Below are 27,151 nucleotides of genomic sequence, written 5' to 3' on the forward strand. Positions count from 1 at the left end.
CATTGTAGTGACCCCAGTTCTCACTATGCCACATTGTATTGCCCCAGTTCTCACTATGTCACATTGTAGTGCCCCTAGTTCTCACTATGCCACATTGTATTGTCCCAGTTCTCACTATGCCACATTGTAGTGACTCCAGTTCTCACTATGCCATATTGTAGTGCCCCCAGTTCTCACTATGTCACATTGTAGTGACCCCAGTTCTCACTATGCCACATTGTAGTGACCCCAGTTCTCACTATGCCACATTGTAGTGCCCCCAGTTCTCACTATGTCACATTGTATTGCCCCAGTTCTCACTATGCCACATTGTAGTGACCCCGAGTTCTCACTATGCCACATTGTAGTGACCCCAGTTCTCACTATGCCACATTGTATTGCCCCAGTTCTCACTATGCCACATTGTAGTGACCCCAGTTCTGACTATGTCACATTGTAGTGCCCCTAGTTCACACTATGCCACATTGTAGTGTCCCAGTTCTCACTATGCCACATTGTAGTGCCCTCAGTTCTCACTATGCCACATTGTAGTGACCCCAGTTCTGACTATGTCACATTGTAGTGCCCCTAGTTCACACTATGCCACATTGTAGTGCCCCAGTTCTCACTAAGCCACATTGTAGTGCCCTCAGTTCTCACTATGCCACATTGTAGTGCCCTCAGTTCTCACTATGCCACATTGTAGTGCCCCCAGTTCTCACTATGCCACATTGTAGTACCCCCAGTTCTCACTATGTCAGATTGTAGTGCCCCTAGTTCCCACTATGCCACATTGTAGTGCCCCAGTTCTCACTATGCCACATTGTAGTGACCCCAGTTCTCACTATGCCACATTGTAGTGCCCCAGTTCTCACTATGCCACATTGTACTTCCCCCAGTTCACATTATGCCACATTGTAGTACCCCTTCCTCTCACGATGCCACACTGTAGTGCCCCAGTTCTCACAATGCCACATTGTAGTTCGCCCCGTTCTCACTATGCTACATTTTAGTGCACCCAGTTCACACTATGCCACATAGTGCCCAGTTCACATTATGCCACAGCCCAAGCAGACCAGCATGTAACGTTTATACGCCGGGTAGGTGGTGTTACTCCTGCACCAAGTATGGAGCAGCTGCAGTGAAGTATGCAGTGACATTGAAGCAGAGAGCATCCCAAGGTACCTATCGCTCAACATATGTGCAATAACCGCTATTTTTCTGTGCATGCTTCATGTACACCCATATTAAATCACAGTGACATCATTCATGTCTGAAAGGGGTACACGCAGTACTAGTTGTCACTGCATCTATCCATATTGGAGGTACGCAGGGCGAATATTCCTCTGTGCGCTACAGGGAGCATTATGCAATATTGGGCTATTTCATTTATTACAAGATAAAAAATATATATATTTACATATACATTGTTTATATATTTTTTACAATGGATTGAGGTTTTTTTACATTTCATACTGTATACATATATATTTACTTAAATAAAAAAATGAAAGACAATTTTGTGCAGTTTAACGGCCACAATAAAAAAAAAAAACTTGTGTAAAATGTAAATTTTCCATAATGTTCTGCTCCATCTTACAGGACAGTGATGACATACTGTAGCTGGTCCTGTGTTTCGCCATTTACTCAGGCTCCCTTGTGCTGCTGCCAAGACTGGCAAATCATTCTTCACTAGGGACGAAAAGGACTTTAAAGGGGAAATTTCACCTAAATTTTGATCCTGTGCTAAAAAAAAGGTGGAATTTGGCTGATTATTCAGACAAACGTATTTGTACTTGTTATCACGGAAAGCAGATGCTGGGCCAAAATTAATAAGCACTGCACGGCAGGCTAACATTTACTTTCTCCATTACTCTGCGGGAAGATGGTGACTGGACATGATTACTGGCCGCACTGTGCAGTGCACTATACGTTTCTAAACGCACTTAGGGGGTCATTCCGAGTTGATCGCTAGATAAAAATGTTCACAGCGCAGCTATTAAGTGAAAAAGCGGCACTTCTGCGCATGCGTATGTGGCGCAATGCGCACGCGCGACGTACTTTCACAACAGCCGATGTAGTTTTACACAAGATTTAGTAAGGCTTTTCATTCGCAATGTCCGCCGCAGAGTGATTGACAGGAAGAGGGCGTTTCTGGGTGTCAACTGACCGTTTTCAGGGAGTGTTCGGAAAAACGCAGGCGTGTCAGGGAAAACGCAGGCGTGGCTGGGCGAACGCAGGGCGTGTTTGTGACGTCAAATCCGGAACTGAATGGTCTGAAGTCATCGCAATCGCTGAGTAGGTCTGGAGCTACTCTAAAACTGCACAATTTTTTTTTGTAGCCGCTGTGCGATCCTTTCGTTCGCACTACTGCTAAGCCAAAATACACTCCCAGTGGGAGGCGGCATAGCGTTTGCGCGGCTGCTAAAAACTGCTAGCGAGCGAACAACTCGGAATGACCCCCTATGCCACATATCTTTGCAGAGGTTTCCTTACAGTACTTACCTTCCCCAAAATTCTCTCAGAGACTCCTGATCTGGAGATTGGTCAATTTGGCAAGTTAGCCGCCTCTTTAGCAATCTATGGAGGCTGTTTTTGTCCCTATCTCGCTGAAATCAGCTGCGCCCCATTCATACATCCTGGAGATACTCAGATTTTGCAGCCGTTTTGGGGGGATTTCCTGCAAAATTCCTTTGATAAATATGCCCCTTTATGTAGAATGCAGCTGTTCATTCATTTCAATGTGATTAAAGGGTATTATTTCAGTTGTACATCCACATTCTATACTGGCGGGAGGTCATATTGTAAAATTCTGGTGGGGTTAGACAGTCATTACAGCACAAAGTCAAGCTGTATAAAAACTAGAGATGAGCGCCTGAAATTTTTCGGGTTTTGTGTTTTGGTTTTGGGTTCGGTTCCGCGGCCGTGTTTTGGGTTCGAACGCGTTTTGGCAAAACCTCACCGAATTTTTTTTGTCGGATTCGGGTGTGTTTTGGATTCGGGTGTTTTTTTCAAAAAACACTAAAAAACAGCTTAAATCATAGAATTTGGGGGTCATTTTGATCCCAAAGTATTATTAACCTCAAAAACCATAATTTCCACTCATTTTCAGTCTATTCTGAATACCTCACACCTCACAATATTATTTTTAGTCCTAAAATTTGCACCGAGGTCGCTGTGTGAGTAAGATAAGCGACCCTAGTGGCCGACACAAACACCGGGCCCATCTAGGAGTGGCACTGCAGTGTCACGCAGGATGTCCCTTCCAAAAAACCCTCCCCAAACAGCACATGACGCAAAGAAAAAAAGAGGCGCAATGAGGTAGCTGTGTGAGTAAGATTAGCGACCCTAGTGGCCGACACAAACACCGGGCCCATCTAGGAGTGGCACTGCAGTGTCACGCAGGATGTCCCTTCCAAAAAACCCTCCCCAAACAGCACATGACGCAAAGAAAAAAAGAGGCGCAATGAGGTAGCTGACTGTGTGAGTAAGATTAGCGACCCTAGTGGCCGACACAAACACCGGGCCCATCTAGGAGTGGCACTGCAGTGTCACGCAGGATGTCCCTTCCAAAAAACCCTCCCCAATCAGCACATGATGCAAAGAAAAAGAAAAGAAAAAAGAGGTGCAAGATGGAATTGTCCTTGGGCCCTCCCACCCACCCTTATGTTGTATAAACAAAACAGGACATGCACACTTTAACCAACCCATCATTTCAGTGACAGGGTCTGCCACACGACTGTGACTGATATGACGGGTTGGTTTGGACCCCCCCCAAAAAAGAAGCAATTAATCTCTCCTTGCACAAACTGGCTCTACAGAGGCAAGATGTCCACCTCATCTTCACCCTCCGATATATCACCGTGTACATCCCCCTCCTCACAGATTATCAATTCGTCCCCACTGGAATCCACCATCTCAGCTCCCTGTGTACTTTGTGGAGGCAATTGCTGCTGGTCAATGTCTCCGCGGAGGAATTGATTATAATTCATTTTAATGAACATCATCTTCTCCACATTTTCTGGATGTAACCTCGTACGCCGATTGCTGACAAGGTGAGCGGCGGCACTAAACACTCTTTCGGAGTACACACTTGTGGGAGGGCAACTTAGGTAGAATAAAGCCAGTTTGTGCAAGGGCCTCCAAATTGCCTCTTTTTCCTGCCAGTATAAGTACGGACTGTGTGACGTGCCTACTTGGATGCGGTCACTCATATAATCCTCCACCATTCTATCAATGTTGAGAGAATCATATGCAGTGACAGTAGACGACATGTCCGTAATCGTTGTCAGGTCCTTCAGTCCGGACCAGATGTCAGCATCAGCAGTCGCTCCAGACTGCCCTGCATCACCGCCAGCGGGTGGGCTCGGAATTCTGAGCCTTTTCCTCGCACCCCCAGTTGCGGGAGAATGTGAAGGAGGAGATGTTGACAGGTCGCGTTCCGCTTGACTTGACAATTTTGTCACCAGCAGGTCTTTCAACCCCAGCAGACCTGTGTCTGCCGGAAAGAGAGATCCAAGGTAGGCTTTAAATCTAGGATCGAGCACGGTGGCCAAAATGTAGTGCTCTGATTTCAACAGATTGACCACCCGTGAATCCTTGTTAAGCGAATTAAGGGCTGTATCCACAAGTCCCACATGCCTAGCGGAATCGCTCCCTTTTAGCTCCTTCTTCAATGCCTCCAGCTTCTTCTGCAAAAGCCTGATGAGGGGAATGACCTGACTCAGGCTGGCAGTGTCTGAACTGACTTCACGTGTGGCAAGTTCAAAGGGCATCAGAACCTTGCACAACGTTGAAATCATTCTCCACTGCACTTGAGACAGGTGCATTCCACCTACTATATCGTGCTCAATTGTATAGGCTTGAATGGCCTTTTGCTGCTCCTCCAACCTCTGAAGCATATAGAGGGTTGAATTCCACCTCGTTACCACTTCTTGCTTCAGATGATGGCAGGGCAGGTTCAGTAGTTTTTGGTGGTGCTCCAGTCTTCTGTACGTGGTGCCTGTACGCCGAAAGTGTCCCGCAATTTTTCTGGCCACCGACAGCATCTCTTGCACGCCCCTGTCGTTTTTTAAAAAATTCTGCACCACCAAATTCAAGGTATGTGCAAAACATGGGACGTGCTGGAATTTGCCCATATTTAATGCACACACAATATTGCTGGCGTTGTCCGATGCCACAAATCCACAGGAGAGTCCAATTGGGGTAAGCCATTCCGCGATGATCTTCCTCAGTTGCCGTAAGAGGTTTTCAGCTGTGTGCGTATTCTGGAAAGCGGTGATACAAAGCGTAGCCTGCCTAGGAAAGAGTTGGCGTTTGCGAGATGCTGCTACTGGTGCCGCCGCTGCTGTTCTTGCGGCGGGAGTCCATACATCTACCCAGTGGGCTGTCACAGTCATATAGTCCTGACCCTGCCCTGCTCCACTTGTCCACATGTGCGTGGTTAAGTGGACATTGGGTACAACTGCATTTTTTAGGACACTGGTGACTCTTTTTCTGAGGTCTGTGTACATTTTCGGTATCGCCTGCCTAGAGAAATGGAACCTAGATGGTATTTGGTACCGGGGACACAGTACCTCCAACAAGTCTCTAGTTGGCTCTGCAGTAATGATGGATACCGGAACCACGTTTCTCACCACCCAGGATGCCAAGGCCTCAGTTATCCGCTTTGCAGTAGGATGACTGCTGTGATATTTCATCTTCCTCGCAAAGGACTGTTGAACAGTCAATTGCTTACTGGAAGTAGTACAAGTGGGCTTACGACTTCCCCTCTGGGATGACCATCGACTCCCAGCGGCAACAACAGCAGCGCCAGCAGCAGTAGGCGTTACACGCAAGGATGCATCGGAGGAATCCCAGGCAGGAGAGGACTCGTCAGAATTGCCAGTGACATGGCCTGCAGGACTATTGGCATTCCTGGGGAAGGAGGAAATTGACACTGAGGGAGTTGGTGGGGTGGTTTGCGTGAGCTTGGTTACAAGAGGAAGGGATTTACTGGTCAGTGGACTGCTTCCGCTGTCACCCAAAGTTTTTGAACTTGTCACTGACTTATTATGAATGCGCTGCAGGTGACGTATAAGGGAGGATGTTCCGAGGTGGTTAACGTCCTTACCCCTACTTATTACAGCTTGACAAAGGGAACACACGGCTTGACACCTGTTGTCCGCATTTCTGTTGAAATACCTCCACACCGAAGAGCTGATTTTTTTGGTATTTTCACCTGGCATGTCAACGGCCATATTCCTCCCACGGACAACAGGTGTCTCCCCGGGTGCCTGACTTAAACAAACCACCTCACCATCAGAATCCTCCTGGTCAATTTCCTCCCCAGCGCCAGCAACACCCATATCCTCCTCATCCTGGTGTACTTCAACACTGACATCTTCAATCTGACTATCAGGAACTGGACTGCGGGTGCTCCTTCCAGCACTTGCAGGGGGCGTGCAAATGGTGGAAGGCGCATGCTCTTCACGTCCAGTGTTGGGAAGGTCAGGCATCGCAACCGACACAATTGGACTCTCCTTGTGGATTTGGGATTTCGAAGAATGCACAGTTCTTTGCTGTGCTGCTTTTGCCAGCTTGAGTCTTTTCATTTTTCTAGCGAGAGGCTGAGTGCTTCCATCCTCATGTGAAGCTGAACCACTAGCCATGAACATAGGCCAGGGCCTCAGCCGTTCCTTGCCACTCCGTGTGGTAAATGGCATATTGGCAAGTTTACGCTTCTCCTCCGACAATTTTATTTTAGGTTTTGGAGTCCTTTTTTTACTGATATTTGGTGTTTTGGATTTGACATGCTCTGTACTATGACATTGGGCATCGGCCTTGGCAGACGACGTTGCTGGCATTTCATCGTCTCGGCCATGACTAGTGGCAGCAGCTTCAGCACGAGGTGGAAGTGGATCTTGATCTTTCCCTAATTTTGGAACCTCAACATTTTTGTTCTCCATATTTTAATAGGCACAACTAAAAGGCACCTCAGGTAAACAATGGAGATGGATGGATTGGATACTAGTATACAATTATGGACGGGCTGCCGAGTGCCGACACAGAGGTAGCCACAGCCGTGAACTACCGCACTGTACTGTGTCTGCTGCTAATATATAGACTGGTTGATAAAGAGATAGTATACTCGTAACTAGTATGTATGTATAAAGAAAGAAAAAAAAACCACGGTTAGGTGGTATATACAATTATGGACGGGCTGCCGAGTGCCGACACAGAGGTAGCCACAGCCGTGAACTACCGCACTGTACTGTGTCTGCTGCTAATATATAGACTGGTTGATAAAGAGATAGTATACTCGTAACTAGTATGTATGTATAAAGAAAGAAAAAAAAACCACGGTTAGGTGGTATATACAATTATGGACGGGCTGCCGAGTGCCGACACAGAGGTAGCCACAGCCGTGAACTACCGCACTGTACTGTGTCTGCTGCTAATATAGACTGGTTGATAAAGAGATAGTATACTCGTAACTAGTATGTATGTATAAAGAAAAAAAAACCACGGTTAGGTGGTATATACAATTATGGACGGGCTGCCGAGTGCCGACACAGAGGTAGCCACAGCCGTGAACTACCGCACTGTACTGTGTCTGCTGCTAATATATAGACTGGTTGATAAAGAGATAGTATACTCGTAACTAGTATGTATGTATAAAGAAAGAAAAAAAAACCACGGTTAGGTGGTATATACAATTATGGACGGGCTGCCGAGTGCCGACACAGAGGTAGCCACAGCCGTGAACTACCGCACTGTACTGTGTCTGCTGCTAATATAGACTGGTTGATAAAGAGATAGTATACTACTAATATTATATATACTGGTGGTCAGGTCACTGGTCACTAGTCACACTGGCAGTGGCACTCCTGCAGCAAAAGTGTGCACTGTTTAATTTTAATATAATATTATGTACTCCTGGCTCCTGCTATAACCTATAACTGGCACTGCAGTAGTGCTCCCCAGTCTCCCCCACAATTATAAGCTGTGTGAGCTGAGCAGTCAGACAGATATATAATATATATAGATGATGCAGCACACTGGCCTGAGCCTGAGCAGTGCACACAGATATGGTATGTGACTGACTGAGTCACTGTGTGTATCGCTTTTTTCAGGCAGAGAACGGATATATTAAATAAACTGCACTGTGTGTCTGGTGGTCACTCACTATATAATATATTATGTACTCCTGGCTCCTGCTATAACCTATAACTGGCACTGCAGTAGTGCTCCCCAGTCTCCCCCACAATTATAAGCTGTGTGAGCTGAGCAGTCAGACAGATATATATAATATTATATATAGATAATAGATGATGCAGCACACTGGCCTGAGCCTGAGCAGTGCACACAGATATGGTATGTGACTGAGTCACTGTGTGCTGTGTATCGCTTTTTTCAGGCAGAGAACGGATTATAAATAAAACTGGTGGTCACTATCAGCAAAACTCTGCACTGTACTGAGTACTCCTAATGCTCCCCAAAATTAGTAAATCAAGTGTCTCTCTAATCTATTCTAAACGGAGAGGACGCCAGCCACGTCCTCTCCCTATCAATCTCAATGCACGTGTGAAAATGGCGGCGACGCGCGGCTCCTTATATAGAATCCGAGTCTCGCGATAGAATCCGAGCCTCGCGAGAATCCGACAGCGTCATGATGACGTTCGGGCGCGCTCGGGTTAACCGAGCAAGGCGGGAAGATCCGAGTCGCTCGGACCCGTGAAAAAAAACATGAAGTTCTGGCGGGTTCGGATTCAGAGAAACCGAACCCGCTCATCTCTAATAAAAACAGCGCAGAATCACCGTGCATTGAGATATTTATCATCCACTTACACTGGAGCCATTGATATGTTATAATAACTGCGCCAATAAACGTGACATACAGAGATTTATAGAGGGGCGTGTTCATACAGCTGTACGGCATACTGTGACTATGATGCTGCAGATATGGGAGCTTCAGACACCAAGATCAACCGGCCAGTGGGATAAAGACGCATACTGAATATTGCACAACCTCAGGTCACGCGCAGTTATTACAGCTCATTACTGTTACTACCACAAGTTATATAATTATATTTATTATCAGCGATCAGTGAGGGAGTATGGGGGGTCATTCCGAGTTGATCGCTAGCTGCCGTTGTTCGCAGCGCAGCGATTAGGTAAAAAAACTGCAAATCTGCGCATGCGTATGGGACGCAATGCGCACGCGCGTCGTACTTTCACAAAACCCGACGTAGTTTCACACAAGGTCTAGCGACGCTTTTCAGTCGCACTGCTCGCCCCACAGTGATTGACAGGAAGTGGGTGTTTCTGGGCGGAAACTGACCGTTTTCGGGGAGTGTGAGAAAAAACGCAGGCGTGTCGGATAAAAACGCAGGAGTGGCTGGGGAAACGTAGGCGTGGCTGGCCGAACGCAGGGCGTGTTTGTGATGTCAAAACAGGAACTAAACATTCTGCAGTGATCGCTAGCTAGGAGTAAGTATCGAGCTACTCAGAAACTGCACAATCTTTTTTTGTAGCAGCGCTGCGATCCTTTCGTTCGCACTTCTGCTAAGCTAAGATACACTCCCAGAGGGCGGCGGCTTAGCGTTTGCACTGCTGCTAAAAGCAGCTAGCGAGCGAACAACTCGGAATGAGGGCCTATGAGAGGCTGAAATACCCCCTAGGATGGGAAATGTGTCTGGAATGTTAAAGGGGCAAGAATCCGTCTTGGACTGGATAGGAAAGTCAGCCATTGCGCTCACCTCTAACCATGGCAACCACTTCAGCTGAGGCTAGGCGGTGGCCATATTGTAATGCAGCCTGGGCATCCTACTGCTATAATGTTGTCATTTTCTTATTTGGAAACTCAACATGAATGGGAAATGCTCTTCTATCCCACGGTATAAAGATGAATGGGAAATGCTGTTCCCCTATCACACGGTATAAACATGAATGGGAAATGCTCTTCCCCTATCCCATGGTAGATGAATGGGAAATGCTCTTCCCCTATCCCATGGTATAAAGATGAATGGGAAATGCTCTTCCCCTATCCCATGGTATAAAGATGAATGGGAAATAATCTTCCCCTATCCCACGGTATAAAGATGAATGTGAAATGCTCTTCCCCTATGCCACGGCATAAAGATGAATGGGAAATGCTCTTCCCCTATCCCACGGTATAAAGAATTAATTTGAAATGCTCTTCCCCTATACCACGGTATAAAGATGAATGGGAAATGTTCTTCCCCTATCCCATGGCATAAAGATTAATGGGAAATGCTCTTCCCCGATACCATGGTATAAAGATGAATGGGAATTGCTCTTCCCCTATTCCACAGTATAAACATGAATGAGAAATGCTTTTCCCCTATCCCACGATATGAACATGAAATGGAAATGCTCTTCCCCTATCCCACGATATAAACATGAATGGGAAATGCTCTTCCCCTATCCCACCGTATAAACATGAATGGGAAATGTTCTTCCCCTCTCCCACCGTATAAACATGAATGGGAAATGCTCTTCCCCTATCCCACGATATAAACATTAATGGGAAATGCTCTTCCCCTCTCCCACCGTATAAACATGAATGGGAAATGCTCTTCCCCTCTCCCACGGTAGCCAATGAGATCTGCAGATGTTTTCTGAGCGCCATCACACCCACAGGGGATTACCCATTCACTTCAGAGTGTCAGACTGGAGCCATCTGAGCTTTTATAGCTGCAGAGCTCTAGCGTTTCTAGGCCCATCTGGCACCACCGTAATCACGATCAGCTTTGTTTTACAAAGAGCTTAAATACGGTATTAATAAAGTAAATAAGTAACAGATGACTTGGCTGATTGCAAAGTTCTAATGTCGCCTTATAAGCTCCACACTTACTGTTTATTTACCTGTTCCTGTAGATCGTAAGCTCCTATTGTTATTGTGGGGGAGATTTAGCAAAGCTTGGATATAAAGTGGAGAGAGATAAAGTACCAACTAATCAGCTCCTTGCTGCCATGTTTCAGGCTGTGTTTGAAAAAGGAGATGATTGGTAGGTAGTTTATCTCTCTCCCCTTTATTTCTCTCCAAGCTTTGATAAATCTCCCCCTGTGTCTCTATATTTGTGTAAGTAGAAGACGTCAGAGCTTTATAAACACTAATAATAGAATATAATATAATATAATATAATGTAATATAATAAGGAAGGGATGTGAGATCTCTGACCACTATCTTTACAAACTGATTTGGCAAAAGGTCAAGTGTACTGTCCAGCTCACAAGTAGATAGTTCAGAAACAACTTAAACATACTGTATGCCAACGTTTCTACCAGACGGTAGCCGAAAGGCCAAGAGCGACCGTTTAGAAGCTCCTTGTCCTCAGTTCTATATCCATGTATTAATGCTGGGACTGGGAGCTACGTGTGAGCGCCAGCTACACATCGCACACATGAAATATCCAGGGGTATCCTACAATGGGTGACAGGTAGATTGTGAGCGAGGGGCACGCACGCAGAGCACGGCTACGGCTCAGGAAATGATCTGCATGAAGGCTGCATAAAGGCCGTATCAAATGGATGTGAAAGACATCGCAGTGTTTTCATTGGAGTTTTAACTGTACTCCTGCATAAAAATTCCTCACATACAGTATGTGTGACCAGCCCCAAGGGCAGGGACAGAACAGGGGTACGGTACTTCACTTTGCCAGCATATGGCGGCTGAAAACCCAGCCCGTTTCCCAATCTCTACTCACTGAGAACTGCGCAGCGTGCCCCGCTGCTCATTCCAGAGAGAGAGAGAGAGAGATCTGTCATGTGTGCTTCACATTAATAAGTGTATGAGGGATTTAGGGGTCTATGGGGGTCATTCAATCCGATCGCTTGCTGCAGTTTATTGCAGCACAGCAATCGGGTCGGAACTGCGCACATGCCGGCACCGCAGTGTTGACAGGCAGAGGAGGTTGCTGGACGGGAGGGGGCGGCACGGCGGCGTTTGGCCGCCGTTATGGGGGCACGGTCCGGCCAATGCAGGCGTGGCCGGACAGTGCGGGGGGTGGGCCGCAGCGGCTGCATGACGTCACATGCAGTCGCTGCGACCAGGGGCAGCGACGATCAACTCTGTGCTGGGCATCCCCCCGCATGTCATGGAAGATGATCGTAGCTGTGCTAAATTTAGCAAGGCTACGATCAACTCAGAATGACCCCCTATGTACTAAGCCTTGGAGAGAGATAAAGTGCATGGAGATAAAGTACCAGCGAATCAGCTCATAACTGTCTTTTTAAAAAAAACAGCCTGTAACATGACAGTTAGGAGCTGATTGGCTGGTACTTTATCTCCATCCACTTTATCTCTCACCAAGGTTTAGCACACAGGGGGTCATTCCGAGTTGATCGCTCGCTGACGATTTTCGCAGCGATCAGGTGAAAAATCGTCATTTCTGCGCACGCGTATGGACCGCAATGCGCACGTTCGTCGTACGGGTACAAAGCTCTTTGTGCTTGTGCTCAGGTTCTAGTGAAGTTTTCAATCGCACTGACGGCCGCAAGAAGATTGACAGGAAGGGGGTGTTTCTGGATGTCAACTGACCGTTTTCAGGGAGTGTTTGCAAAAACGCAGGCGTGTCTGAAAAAACGCGGACATGGCTGGGGGGGGGGGGGGTATGACGTCAAATCCGGACACGAATAGGCTGGAGTGATCGCAAGCGCTGAGTAGGTTCAGAGCTACTCTAAAACTGCACAAACTGTTTTTGCAGACCTCGGCTGCACGGGTGGTATTCATGTGACCGCCGGTCAGCTGACCGACAGTCACATGACCTCCTCCACGAGCCCGACGGCTCACTATCCCAATGGTCGGCATGCCGACCAACAGGGACTATTTCCACTCGTGGGTGTCCACGACACCCATAGAGTGGGAATAGAACCCGTGGCGAGCGCAGGTCGCCACCGAGCCCGCAAGGGGCTTGCAGCACTCGCCCCTTCCCGCCGGGATCCCGGCGTCGGTAAGCTGACCGCCGGTCACCAGTACTACACCCCGGCTGCACATGCGTTCGCACTTCTGCTAAGCTAAAATACACTCCCCAGTGGGCGGCGGCATAGCGTTTCCACGGCTGCTAAAACTAGCTAGCGAAAACTAGCTAAACTTGGAATGACCCCCATAGACATCCCTCATCACATTCTTGAAACGCTGCATTTGATTGGTCAATATTTCGACATTCCTGTCACTTACGCGCACTGCAGGCGGACATTTTGTAAGCTGACCTGATTTTCCAGCATTATCTGGGCTACTCAGCGTTTTCTCTGATGCATTTCCACCAAGCACTATGTGTATGCGCGCGGTTATTTGGCCTAGTTATAATAAAACAGTAGGCAACTGGTACAATGATTGGTTTTATACAAATCACAAATCAAAGCTCAGTTTATTAAAAAGTTAAGCAAAACTTACTGCTTAGTACATATCACTGCTATGGGGAGAGTACGACTCTTAGTACATATCACTGGTATGGGGAGAGTACGGCTCTTAGTCTTAGTACATATCACTGGTATGGGGAGAGTACGGCTCTTAGTTCATATCACTGGTATGGGGAGAGTACGGCTCTTAGTACATATCACTGCTATGGGGAAAGTTCGGCTGCGCACACAATGGTTTCTGGAATGCGTATTTTCTTTTACTGCTATTTTTTGTGTTTAGAAAATACAAGTTGAAAAAAGTTTGTGAAGATTTGTCTGTGACAAAAGAGGAAGCCGTTATCTTGTTCCAGCCACATACATAAGGAAACACAGATATAAAGATTCTTAACCACATCCCATTGCATATACAGCGCAGAACTGTAATGTCTGCGTGCACGTAGCCCTACGGTCGTCTCCCTATCTGGAGGGAGTAGAAATGTTTGTGGAAAATTCTCCCCAAACTTTCACCCAATTACTGGATCTTATCACTGGCAGTGGTGGATTTTGCTTACTGGTGTCCATTGATGGCGATATAAGTAAACATCGATGGCTGCCAACTATAGTGGAGGACCATCAATAGTTTCCACAAGCGATGGTCATCACTGTTTTTTTACTGACTGACCCATGGGCCAATCAGAACACGGGACGGGGCTTCGCGGGTGTCTGGGGGCAAAGCTATGCTCGGTGTCCCGGCACATCATTAAAAAAGAAAAAAATCTTTGTCTATGGCTTTCCATCGATGAAGGGAAACTATCTGGTTCTCCTTCATCGATGGCAAAAGTATTCTACATCGGCCATAAACCATCGATGATTTGGAATCATTGATGCTCGTTGGCCATCCCTACTGTGAACTACATCGTATAGATGCCGGGACCCAGCCGGCGGCGGGGACAAGGGAGGAGATTCCTAGCAGCACGACCAGCGGCAGCCCCCCTCCCGCTGACGCTCTTCTGTGTAGACTTCAATGTGCTCTTTGGGAGAGGGAAGAGGGACATCAAAGAAAACCATAAGAAAACACAACATCGCAGTATTAGAGATAGGAGAAATAGTGACAAACGTAAGTGCGGGCAGGAAAACATTTCCCAAAAGACGTATAGTGCGCACTGCAAACATTCCCTCTATTATTCATGTTGTATTTGGATATTTTGATCCTTATTTAGGGGTTTATTCATGAAGCAGTGAAAAGTGTGGAGAAGTGAGCCTGTGGAGAAGTTGTCCATGGCAACCAATCAGCTGCTCCGTACAATTGTACAGTATGCAAATTATAAATGTTACTTCAATGCTGATTGGCTGCCATGGGCAACTTCTCCACTGGCTCACTTCTCCACACTTTTCACTGCTCCATGAATAGACCCCTTAGGGTCTTATTCAAACCTAATCGCAGCCGCTGCGATCGCACAAATGGCTGCTTACCGGCCGTCTGCGCAGCGGCTGCAGTGCGCGTGCAGGAGCTATCATGATGTGATCGCATCCTGGAAAAATGTTCTCACATCATGACGATGGGCATCTGGAGGCGGCGATGCAGCGTTGGGGGGAGTGTCGCGGTAAAAACAGGCACGTCATAGGTGTTTCCGGGGCCGGCCGATGAAGTCGTCTGCGTTTCCTGCGAGTGGAAACATGGCGGCGGTGCCATGCTGTGTAGGTAGGGGTTAACCTCTATTTGAGGCTTTTGCGAGGCAGCACATTTGCACAGGTGTCATCTTTGACTGTGATGCGTCGCTATTGTCACCCAGCTGAGGAACTATTTTACCGCGAGACGAGAACTTTCTTATTAATAAACAAACAGAGTATCTACGTACGACCCCCATTTCTTCCGTTATCTATTTCTCCAGCTACTCCGCAATACTCAGAAACATGGACCTAGCTGCAGTTCCATTTCCACCTTCCCTCTGCAACCTAGTTCACCCTCTACAACAACCATAACATGTGGTAAACCCCAGTAACGGGCCGCAGTAACCAGGATGTGTATGACGCTTGCAGAGGTCAATACTGAGGCTGATATGTGGTTAGCTGGGGTGCTTGCAGTAAGCATTCAGCCGGCGCTCTGGGGCCTGTCGCTGGTGCGGTTTATAGCGCAGCCTCCAGGCTCGGCTGTGGTGGAACAAGGCTTCTTGCAGAGCTGGTCCTGACTGCACAGCTTACAGACTCTCGCTGGATTGTGGAACCAATACCATTATATACAGGAGGTGGCACAGAGCTGCACTGTGATGAAATGACTTAGATATTGTAACACCCAACATAGGAAAGGCCAGCGAGTACACACATGTGTTTTCATATGGTGCAGATACCACAGTATAAATTACCATAAGACTACGGGAGCATATGCAATCGTGTTCCAGTTTGCCGGAGGTGCGGGATGGCGCGAGTTCGCAGACGTTTTTTTAAAGCGGCAAATCGTTTACAAGGCAAACCCGGGGGGAATATCACGTTCCCCTCTCAGCATAAGTTTAAAGACCTAGAATGCTAGCTTGTTGGCACGCCTTTCTGAGGAATCCAATGCCGTACCGTGGCAGCGGTCACACAACCGGGAGCTCAATAAGTTAAAAACTTATAACAAAGTATATATCTCTTAAATAGCAGGCGCCTCAAGGTGTAGGCAGTGACGTACAAGAGGTAGACAAATGTAATATACAACAATGTAAAGGTGCATATACACTGAGAACTTTCCCCCGTGTCCAGTGATGTCAGCAAGGCAGAGCGGCTTTCCATAGCTGGACGCTATGCAAAGCCATCCACCCGCCGTTCATCTACTGGTAATATAAGCAGAAGAACGGCGGCCGCCGGCGATGAAGCGGGAGCGTGCATCAGTGCTCATGGCTGGGCGGTTTTGAGCTGAAAGCAGCTCAACACACCAAAAGTGACCTGCTCTCAGCTCAACATCGCCCAGTGTGTATGAGCCTTATGTGTAGCGACAGAGACAAGCTGGCCCCCTCCAGCACTAGGAGTTGTAGCAATTGTGCTATAATACTATGAGGGGTGGTTGTGTCATTGCACCAAGTAGTGTAGTATCAGTGGCAGAGCCGGGCACACAGGGGCAGATTTATTAAGCCTTGTGAAGTGATAAAGTGGAAGGTGATAAAGTACCAGCCAATCAGCTCCTGTCATGTTACAGAGTGGGTTTGAAAAATGACAGGAGCTGAATGGCTGCGTTATCACCTCCCACATTATCACTTCATCAGGCTTAATACATCTGCCCTTCAGTTACTAGTCCCAGCACCGATGTGCAATACAGCGAATGAGTCTACATGTTATTATGGTACATCCTCCTCCTTCTGGGCTCCGCTCCCAGCCTCTCTACTTCTGCAGTCCCGGGCGCCTGTCCCCGCCATGTGCTTCATCTCCTGAGGAACTGACAGAGGCAAATGCTGAGGGGGTGAGGGCAGGGTAATTGATTCCTGAAATACACCTCAAGGCATGAGGCATTACAATGGGGCTCTGTTTCAGCCAAGCAGCCCCTAGCCCCCGGCCCCTGGCCCCCAGCAGCAGGCCCACGTGCTGGTAGCCTGCGCTACACTGGAGCCACATCTGTAAAACAGGAGAGAGCCCTTCTCCCTAATAACCTCTGCTTAGCCATAAGACAGTATACAGCACTGCAGGGGTTAATGCTGCACGCTGCATTTTAATGGAAAAGCAGAGAAAACATTTATTAGGGAAAGTTTTATTTGATGTCTGTGCGGCTCCTGTGACAATGGCGTCCTACCGTCTGCCGAGAAGCGTACAGTCCTTCCTGCTAATGTACTGGAATTAGTCTGCCAGCCTAGAACTAAGGTGTAACAACGTACTTACCTACAGTCTCTGTGATAAAGGTGTAAAGAGTGATAAGTGACCAGCCAATCAGCTCATACCTGTCATGTTACAGGCTGTGTTTGAAAAATGACAGTGAGGAGCTGATTGGCTGGTCACTTATCACTCTTTATCCATCTTCACTTTATCACTTTTTAATGCTTAATACATTTGGGCCCATATTCCTTCCGCCGCATATTCATGAATACTGCCCCAAATTCTCTTGTCCTTTGTTTGCTCCACTAGCTGCTAAATGTTCCCCCCGAGGTGGGAGGGGGCTGGTGGGTACAAATTACCCAGGAATGCAGGGCAGCTACAACCAGGTCCCCACAATGCCGCAAAACCCCCCTCAAGCATCCTATATGTACATAAGGGGGCACAGCCGCACCCCTACAGTGGTGACTCTGGGGATAAAGTATGGTATAAGCGTGTTAGATCTAAAAGGGGGGGGGTTCAGGGACCATATAAAGACACAGAATTGCTGAGCAATTATAAAGCTAAACATAATACGCTGGTATAAAACATAATACGCTGGTATATATATATATATATATATATATTAACAAATAAATAAGACCAGGTTATGTATATCCAAGGTGACTAGTAATATACATTATAATTGACATCAGATGAGGTTTATTCCTTATGCAAATATGCAAATGATACAGACGCCTGGATTTACATTGAGACGCCCACCAGCGGTCTCGGCCGTCTCGCAGATCCAAGCACCAGCGAACAAACACGCAGCGGCAGACGCAGATCCTTCGCTGATCCACTCCCCAAGTGAGCCTACGGTCGTGCAGAATGGCCGCGGGATCTGAGGCGCTGGCGTCATGTTTTATGCGTACAGGATCGCAGTTGTGGGCTGAAACATTCCGCCCAAAAAAGTCGCAATACGCCTGAGTCTTTGAAGCCACTCCCTGTTACCCCTCCCAATCGCTCCCTGGGGTATATTTATTAAAGGTCGATTTCGGATTGATCTTAATCGATGCTGGACTTCCAGGGTAAAAACACTCATTTACTGACATTTACAAATGTACATAAAAAAATCATCTGCTGATAGATGTGTGTTTTAACCCTGGAAGACCAACATCGATTAAACTCCATCTGAAAGTGACCAAAATCAGCTTAAAAAGTATGAAGTCTGAAGTATCCCTCTTGGGCCATTGTAAATGATGGGAGTACAGTAATTAAGGACACATGTAACGCACACTTCAGAGGCAAGCAGAACGATTAAGGTCTCTCCAGCTACCGGCCCCCTCCCTAATGCTGCAGCGGCGGATCAATCACCCAGCACTCCGACTCCTATTACTGTCAGGAGAACATGGAGCAGGGATGGCAGCAGAGGACCATATGGTGCACCCCAATCCCACCTTCCACGCTCCCCCCCCCCCCCCCCCCTGGTACTGACACTGCATGCTCCTGCATAGGACACTGTATAGCACAACCATTCCTTACATTCCATTACTATATATTGCTCCCAGGGGCAGGTTTACAGCAGAGGGGTATTTTATCCCTGGCCTCCAACTCCACCAGGGTCCATGATATGAGTATAATGCCTTATGGGGAAAGTTGTGCTTGTTCAGTGGAGAAGTTTGATGAAAGTTCTATTTTGTTAATCTGAGTGCAGGGTCTACTGCTTTCCCGTTGTCCCTCTTCCTCTAGAGCATGGGTCTTCAACCTGCGGCCCTCCAGCTGCTGTGAAACTACACATCCCAGCATGCCCTGTCACAGTTTTGCTATTAAGGTATGCTAAACCTGGGGCAGGGCATGCTGGGATGTGTAGTTCCACAGCAGCTGGAGGGCCACAGGTTGAAGATCCATGCTCTAGACCAGCTGTGGCCAACCCGCGGCTCTCGAACCGCATGCGGCTCTTTCATCTGCCGCACGTGGCTCGGTCAGCTCCTGGCCACTGCTGCCCCCAGCCCCAGACACACGCACGCTTCTCCGGCGGCGGTGTCTCTCTTCAATTCGGCACTGGCCCATGAGCCAATAAGAGCTTGCGGACCGGCAGCTAAGGCTCCTGATTGGCTGCCGGACCGCGAGCTTTGATTGGCTCACGGACCGGCGCCTAATTGAATAGAGACACTGCCGCCGGAGAATGAGCAGCAGCGCGGTGAGCGGGCGCCGGGGGGGGAGGGGGGGGGGCTCGTGAGCACTGTGGCGACATGTGTAGCAGGGACTGGGGGCATAGCAGGCACTGGGGGTATATCTGGCACTTGGGGAATAGCAGGCACTGTGGGGACATGTATATTTGGCACTGTGGGGACATGTGTATCTGGCACTGGGGGCATAGCTGGCACTGTGGGGGCATGTGTATCTGGCACTGGGGGCATAGCTGGCACTGTGGGGACATGTGTATCTGGCACTCGGGGCATAGTTGGCACTGTGGGGACATGTGTATCTGCCGCTGGCGGCATAGCTTGCACTGTGGGGACATGTGTATCTGGCACTGGGGGCATAGCTGGCACTGTGGGGACATGTGTATCTGGCACTCGGGGCATAGTTGGCACTGTGGGGACATGTGTATCTGCCGCTGGCGGCATAGCTTGCACTGTGGGGACATGTGTATCTGGCACTGTGGGGGGCATATGTGTATCTGGCACTAAAGGCATATATGTATCTGGCACTGTGGGGGCATACATGTATCTGGCACTGTGCGGGCATATATGTATCTGGCACTGTGGAGGCACCCATTTTTTGGCGTTTTTATATGTATGTGGCACTGTACTGGGGCATTATATGTATGTGGCACTGTACTGGGGCATTATATGTATGTGGCACTGTACTGGGGCATTATATTTATGTGGCACTGTACTGGGGCATTATATGTATGTGGCACTGTACTGGGGCATTATATGTATGTGGCACTGTACTGGGGCATTATATGTATGTGGCACTGTACTGGGGCATTATATGTATGTGGCACTGTACTGGGGCATTATATTTATGTGGCACTGTACTGGGGCATTATATGTATGTGGCACTGTACTGGGGCATTATATGTATGTGGCACTGTACTGGGGCATTATATGTATGTGGCACTGTACTGGGGCATTATATGTATGTGGCACTGTACTGGGGCATTATATGTATGTGGCACTGTACTGGGGCATTATATGTATGTGGCAATGTACTGGGGCATTATATGTATGTGGCACTGTACTCGGGCATTATATGTATGTGGCACTGTACAACATGACTAAAAACGGGGTTATGACATGAGGTCATACTTCTGCAAACGTCATACCGAAAGGTGTGCGCACAAAAATGGGGTGTGGCTTTGTGACAACTAGACCACGCCCCCACATTTGCGCGCTTGCCTTTGCTTTTGACTACAGATCTTTTCTGGCTCTTTGCCTCAGACTGGTTGGCCACCCCTTCTCTAGACAATGCCCCCACCCCCAATCATTCCATCACTGAGCAAGGTGAGACTGAATTAGGAGCCAGAAAGATATTTTTCCATTTAGTAACCAAGTTTAAATAAGTACATTTCATTAAAGTAGCCCCAAAAGCTGGAAAGAACAGGCTGGGGAAAGGCTGATGGTTATCAGGATGGCAGCACGGTGGGTGTAATGGTTAGCATTACTTCCTCACAGCACTGGGGTCATGGGTTTGAGTCCCACCATGACCCTAACTGTGTGAAGTTTGTATATACTCCCCGTACTTGCGTGGGTCTCCTCTGGGTACTCCGGTTTCCTCCCACACTCCAAAAATATACTGGTAGGTTAATTGGCTCCCAACAAAATTAACCCTAGCGTGAATGTGTGTACATGTGATAGGGAATATAGAGTGTAAGCTCCACTGGGGCAGGGACTGATGTGAATGGCCAAATATTCTCTGTACAGCGCTGCGGAATATGTGTGCGCTATATAAATAACTGATAATAATCAGGATTGAGCATGCAGAATTGGGTGCACTTTTCTGGAAGCTCCCGAGCATCACCCACACACCCTATCTAGTATTCCGCAATATCCCCCATATTGGTGCATGTCTGTATTTATGTCCCAGACGACATCCAGATCCCATCAGTATACATAGAATGTCCCATATGTAATCAGACTATTAGCTGCCTTCTTAGGTGGTAGATACGGCATCCAGTCTCTAGGTCGACCACTATTGGTCGACATGCATTAGGCTGACATGGTTTCTAGGTTGACTTGAGTTTTTCAATTTTATTTCCATTTTTTTTTACTTTTTCATACTTTACGATCTACGTGGACTACAATTGGGAACGGTAACCTGTGCCGAAGCGCAGCGGTAGCGGAGCGTGTCACCTTGCCCGGAGGAGACACAGTACACTAATGGGGTTCCCCTTCACTTTACGAAGAATACGACACTCATTTAAAAAACAAACAAAAAAAACCTCATGTCGACCTAATGCTTGTGTCGACCTATTTTGGGTGTCGATTTAGTTACTGTCGACCAAGTGTAGTCGACCCTATGAACCACACCCCGTAGATACTTTCTATGCTTGTTAGGACTCGGAGCACGTGCGCTCTGGCTGCAAGACCCTGCTGCTGTGAGATACACCCACTCTGAGTGTCCCCTCCACGCCATGCACACTGGAGATAGTTTCACTTAAATATAAATATATATAATTCCACATTATATATATATATATATATATATATATACACAGTGTATATACAGGGTATGTATAATTCCATGCCGCATAGCCGCTGTGTGCATGCACTAAGTACAGTCATGCAGAATGCACGTTTACAGAAGGTTTATAGCAGGCTTAGGGGCAGATGTACTAAAGCGAGAGAGATAAAATACCAGCCAATCAGCTCCCAACTGCCATAGCTGTGTTTGAAAAATGTCAGGAGCTGATTGGTTGGTACTTTATCTCTCTCCACTTAAGCTCTCTCCAAGTCTTATTACATCTGCCCTATCATCAATATTAGCCAGCTTTGGTAGAACTACAAGTTCCAGCCTGACCTGCCAGACTCCAGCCAGAAGATGTCCATCTCCGGCTTGGCACAAACCTATCTGCATCATAGTGAACGGGCTGACTCACATCTCACATTGAAAAAGACAATACACAAGAGACTCCACCACATGAAGCTAAGAAAATCCTAAGAAGGCAATGGTATTCAGGTATCCTGTGCGGAGGCTGTGCAGTGCAACTCTGCCTTTCATCTGACTCAATGCAGCCAGCACCCCACAAGAGAGGACCACAAAGCCAATGACACAATCATTCTCTCAGGGTAACCCTAAACCCCAAACCTCGCTACAGACCCCACAAGGGGGTCCCTCTCCCTGTGAGATGCTGGTGGGCTAGGCTACATGCATGTACCCTCAGGGCAGCCACTGCTGCAAGTTACATTGTAACAAAGAAACTTCTGCAGATCACAGTCCATAGGGGCTGCATACTGTCCTGGCACCAGTGCCCCCATGTGTAACATATGTCCCTGCCATAGGCTGAGCATCTTACCTATCTTCGCCTGGCAAACACTCATCCAGCAGCATAATCCAACAGAGACAATCCACAGCAGTTTGGTCATTTTCCTGACTCAGAAATCTGGGGGTTCCAACCAGAAGCTCCAATCCAGCCACTGTGCTGCAACAAGGCGCTTGTAACTTTGCTGGACTTATTATTCGGATTCAAAGGAACTAATGTTGTGTCATAACTGGGAGGGAATGAAAGTCACACCCATAGAGAGGAAAGCAGAGCAGCCTTAGCAGACAGAGGGAACCCAACTTTCCTCAGTGTCCTATCTGTGGTGCAGAGGCTGAGGTCTGGGGAAGGGGTGTCCCCCCTGAGTGGGAACTTGTGGGAGTTACAGACAAGTAATCTGACACAGGAAGCATCAGTCAATCTGTTTGCATCCATCAGGGTTGCAAAGAAAAAACTTTTAACCCTAAGAAGGGTTAATCACAAAGCCTTTCTTATTTTAGCGCGCCGTGGAGGCTCCATTCAAAACCAGGGAAGCTTTGTGCGCCAGGATAGAACACTCATTTTGGTAACAAAAAATATCTGATTATTACATTAATATTTTTATAATTTTTGGGGTCTCGTGGTGCAGAGTTTATAGTCTACACACAAGGTCTCCCAGTGATCAGGAAATATAGCGGAAGGCTCGTGGTATTTAAAGTCTCTCTCACTCATCTTTATTTCTGTTTTATCAACTGCAAACATCAGCGTCTTTCGTGCAGTGAGAGATGCACCATGGGCCGGTGGCGGAAATGTATCTGCTGTTATTTGGCCTGATTAAGAGATGGACCCAAATTCGAGGTTTTTGCAATTGAGCAATTTCCGGCTGACTGAGCATGCGTCTAAAGACCCCCATTCACTAGTGCGAAGTATCATATGTGAACCGCGCATGCGATACCTCACCAACTCACCCATGAGCTCCCGGGCGGCTGGACTGCATACGATACATCGTATACAGTTCTTTTGCATACGTTGTATCGTATGCGATCCCAGTCATGGCTGCGGGATCAGACAAATCCTTGTGTCAGCCATGGCTATCTGTGACTCCGATCCGAGGAGCACGGGAACGCGCCTCGGATCGGAGTCGAAGGAAAATGACATGCTATGTGACACTTTTCATCCGATCCCTCAATCTGAAAGCTCGGAATCGGATAAAAAATGGCAATATTGCACTAGTGGATGGGGCCTTAAAGGCGCGTACACACTGGCAGATGCATCTGTCCAATCTGTCTGGTGAGAACAAAAATCTGGTAATGTGTGGGAGCAAATGACAATCGACCATTTTCTCCCGAACACTGGAAAATGGATTAAAATAATTGTTTGGATAAATTTGTTAACTCAAACTGATTTAACCTATTTGTTTGAACAACCATTGTCTGTTTTCCAGTGGTTGGGAACAGATTCTGCCTATTCTCTGCCCCCGGGATGAATTACATCATGACATAAAGCACACGGAATGAGAGGTGTACGGATCCGGTGTATAGGAAGCTCTGATAAGATGACGGGGGGGGGGCTCAGTGTCCAGACAAATCTCTCCCCCAATTCGGAGAGTTACAGGATATACAAAGGGTGGATTCCCAGTGTGATGTGAATATAAATTACAACTACTGCATCACAGAGGCACACAAGGGATCGCCACGGGCGCAATAAAAGCTGCACTTTTGTGTCAAATGTATCTTGTGTGCACCCCAAGCAGCATCTATGGGCCTAATTTAGATCTGATCGCAACAGCAAAAATTTTCTCTAATGGGCAAAACCATGCTGCACTGCAGGTTGGGCAAATGTAACATGTGCAGAGAGAGTTAGATCTGGGTGAGGTGTGTTCAAACTGAAATCTAAATTGCAGTGTAAGAATAAAGCAGCCAGTATTTACCCTGCACAGAAACAATATAACCCACCCAAATCTAGCTCTCTCTGCACATGTTACATCTGCCCCACCTGCAGTGCACATGGGGGGTCATTCAGACCTGATCGCTAGGGTGTGTTTTTTGCATCCCTGCGATCAGATAGTCGCCACCTACAGGGGGAGGGTAAAATCGCTGTGCAAGTGTGCGATCGCATGTGTTGTAGCGCTGCACAAAAATCAGTTTGTGCGGTCACTGCGCAGCCCAGGACTTACTCTTCCAGTGCGATACAATCCTGCTGATCAGGGCCGGAGCTGACGTCAGACACCCCCCCTGAAAACGCTTGGTCCCACCTGCATTTTTCTGGACACTCCCTGAAAACGGTCAGTTGCCACCCACAAATGGCCTTTTCCTGTCAATCAACTGGCGAACGCCCGTGCAAATGTATCCTTCGCACCATCCCGTTGCTGACAGGCTAAACCCGTTGTAGCCGTCCGACACACCTGCGCATTGCGGTGCATACACATTCGCAGTTCGGATCTGGTCACCCGCTGGACGAAAACGCACAGCAGCGAACAGATCCCCCCATGGTTTTGCCCGTTAGAGAAAGATTTTGCTTTTGTGATCAGGTCTGAATTAGGCCCTATAATCTGTGCTACAACTGTACGACCTGAATACACTGGCACTGGAAGTAACTCAGATGGGCGCAATCCCAATCTTTCGCAGTTGAGCGATTTTCGGTGGTCTGCGCCTTTCTACTATGTCCCACTGTGCATGTGGCGGTAATGGGGTGTAGTGCCCCAAACGCAGGTGTGTCGTGACTGTTTGGGGTGCGTATTTCAGGGTGCTGCCGCAATCCCGTACGCACAAACCAAAACCAAACCAAAACATTTGAGGGTGGTTTTGCCAAAACCAAAACACGAGAGTCTGCGCACATCTCTACGTGGTAAGAGAACCTCATGGCCACCGTTACAGTTTGGGTTTTCTGATCTTGCTGACACCTAATGTATGTACAGTAAGTAGTAGACGCTCTCCCAACTGTCTGGCAACTTACATCCCTCCCAGACGTTCAAGGGTTTGATGGATCAAGCAGTGAAAGAGAGTAGAGAAGTTGCCCATAGCAACAAATAAGCTTTGAGGCAGCATTTATCAAGTACATTCTATAGAATGATGAGTAGACGCCGATTTCACTGCTTGTACTTTTCACAGCTTGATACATTAGAGAAAAATGTTGCTGTTACAATGAGGTTTGAATTAGGCCCTTGGTAACATGATCTGGGTCCTTTTGCTTTTAGGATAAAGGTTAGTCGGGCTAAGAAGACTGTCAGCTCTTTGGGCTACTTTTTTTTAATTTAATGATTACATCCAACAAGATACGGCTCCGCAATGGCTACAGTATAAGAGTAGGAGTCTATTTACTAAGCCTTGGATGGAGTTAAAGTGGACAGAGATAAGGTACCAGCCAATCAGCTCCTGTCATTTTTGAAACCCAGCCTGTGACCTGGCAGCTAGAAGCTGATTGACTGGTACTTTATCTTCATCCAAGGCTTAGTAAATAGACCTCCTAGATCATTAGCCCCCCAGTCTATGGTAATCTTATGGGCTGATAGATCTGCAAACCCTGCCACTGGTGCATTATCGGCGTGTCATGCAGAGCCATCCATAGGCATAGGCAAACTAGGCAATTGCCTAGGGGATTTGATATGCCTAGGGGCATCAGCAGCTTCTGCTGATTAAAATGATATGCGGCATGCCTATATTCTGTATGTAGCATTTCATATGCAGATACAGCCACAGTCTCACACAGTATATAGGCATGCTGCATATCAGTTTAATCAGCAGAATCTGCTTGTGCATCCTAGCCACATAGCAATGCAAATAAGATACATTTTCATTAAAAAAAATGTGCCCGACATTAGCATTGAGACAATATTTATGAGGACACATCTGTATCCAAGCAGAGGCAGAGGTCACAGTGTTAGTGGCAGTGTGAGTGCTGTGTACATGTGAGTGGGTTGGTTGTGCAGTAGTGTTCGGAATATGTGTAAGGAGCATTATGTGTGTCATGTAAAAATGCATTAATAATGTGCAACATATGTGTAAGGGGCACTATGAGTGTTATTATGTGTATAAGGGCATTAATAATGTGCGGCAAATGTGTAAGGGACATTATGTGTAAAAGGGCATTAATAAAGATTGTCATAATGTGTAAAGCGCATTATGTTTATAAGGACATTAATAATGTGTCTCATATGTGTAAGGGGCATTACTGTGTGGAATTATGTTTATAAATGCATTACTAATGTGTGACATTATGTGTATAAGGTGCTCTACTGTGTGGCGTTGCATATAGAAAGGGCACTACTGTGTCGTCTAATGTGAATAAAGAGCAATAGGGTGTGGTGTAATGTGATTAAGGAGCAATTCAGTGTGATGTAATGTGAATAAGGGGCTCTACTGTAAGGAGTAATGTTTAAGGTAAAGTGATACTACTGTGGGATGTAATATGAATTATGAACACTATCGCATGATCAAATGTGAATAAAGTTGCAGTACTGTGTGGCATAATTGGAATTGGGGTTACTTTTGTGTGGCCATGCCCCTTGCCAGCAAAAACACACCCCTTTTTGGTCTGTGCGCCGAATGTGCAATCTGTTCCTATTTAAAATATAGGGGGTACAAACACCAAAATAAGGACTGC

The 27,151-nt window shown here is 47.2% G+C and overlaps 1 protein-coding gene across 2 annotated transcripts in view; it reads right to left on the reverse strand.

Moving 5' to 3' along the window:
• CD44 (CD44 molecule (IN blood group)) overlaps nucleotides 1-22,896 on the reverse strand; it is an 88,339-nt gene extending 65,443 nt beyond the window's left edge. Inside the window, exon 1 of one of the 2 annotated variants that reach the window (XM_063946298.1) lies at nucleotides 22,607-22,896. In XM_063946298.1, coding sequence (XP_063802368.1) covers nucleotides 22,607-22,676 — 70 coding nt within the window. In that variant the 5' untranslated portion in view covers nucleotides 22,677-22,896. The remainder of the gene's footprint in view (nucleotides 1-22,606) is intronic. The other variant, XM_063946299.1, reaches the window with a different exon arrangement.
• Between the last annotated feature and the right edge of the window lie 4,255 nt (nucleotides 22,897-27,151).

Source organism: Pseudophryne corroboree, chromosome 11, assembly GCF_028390025.1.
Source record: "Pseudophryne corroboree isolate aPseCor3 chromosome 11, aPseCor3.hap2, whole genome shotgun sequence".
NCBI lineage: Eukaryota > Metazoa > Chordata > Amphibia > Anura > Myobatrachidae > Pseudophryne > Pseudophryne corroboree.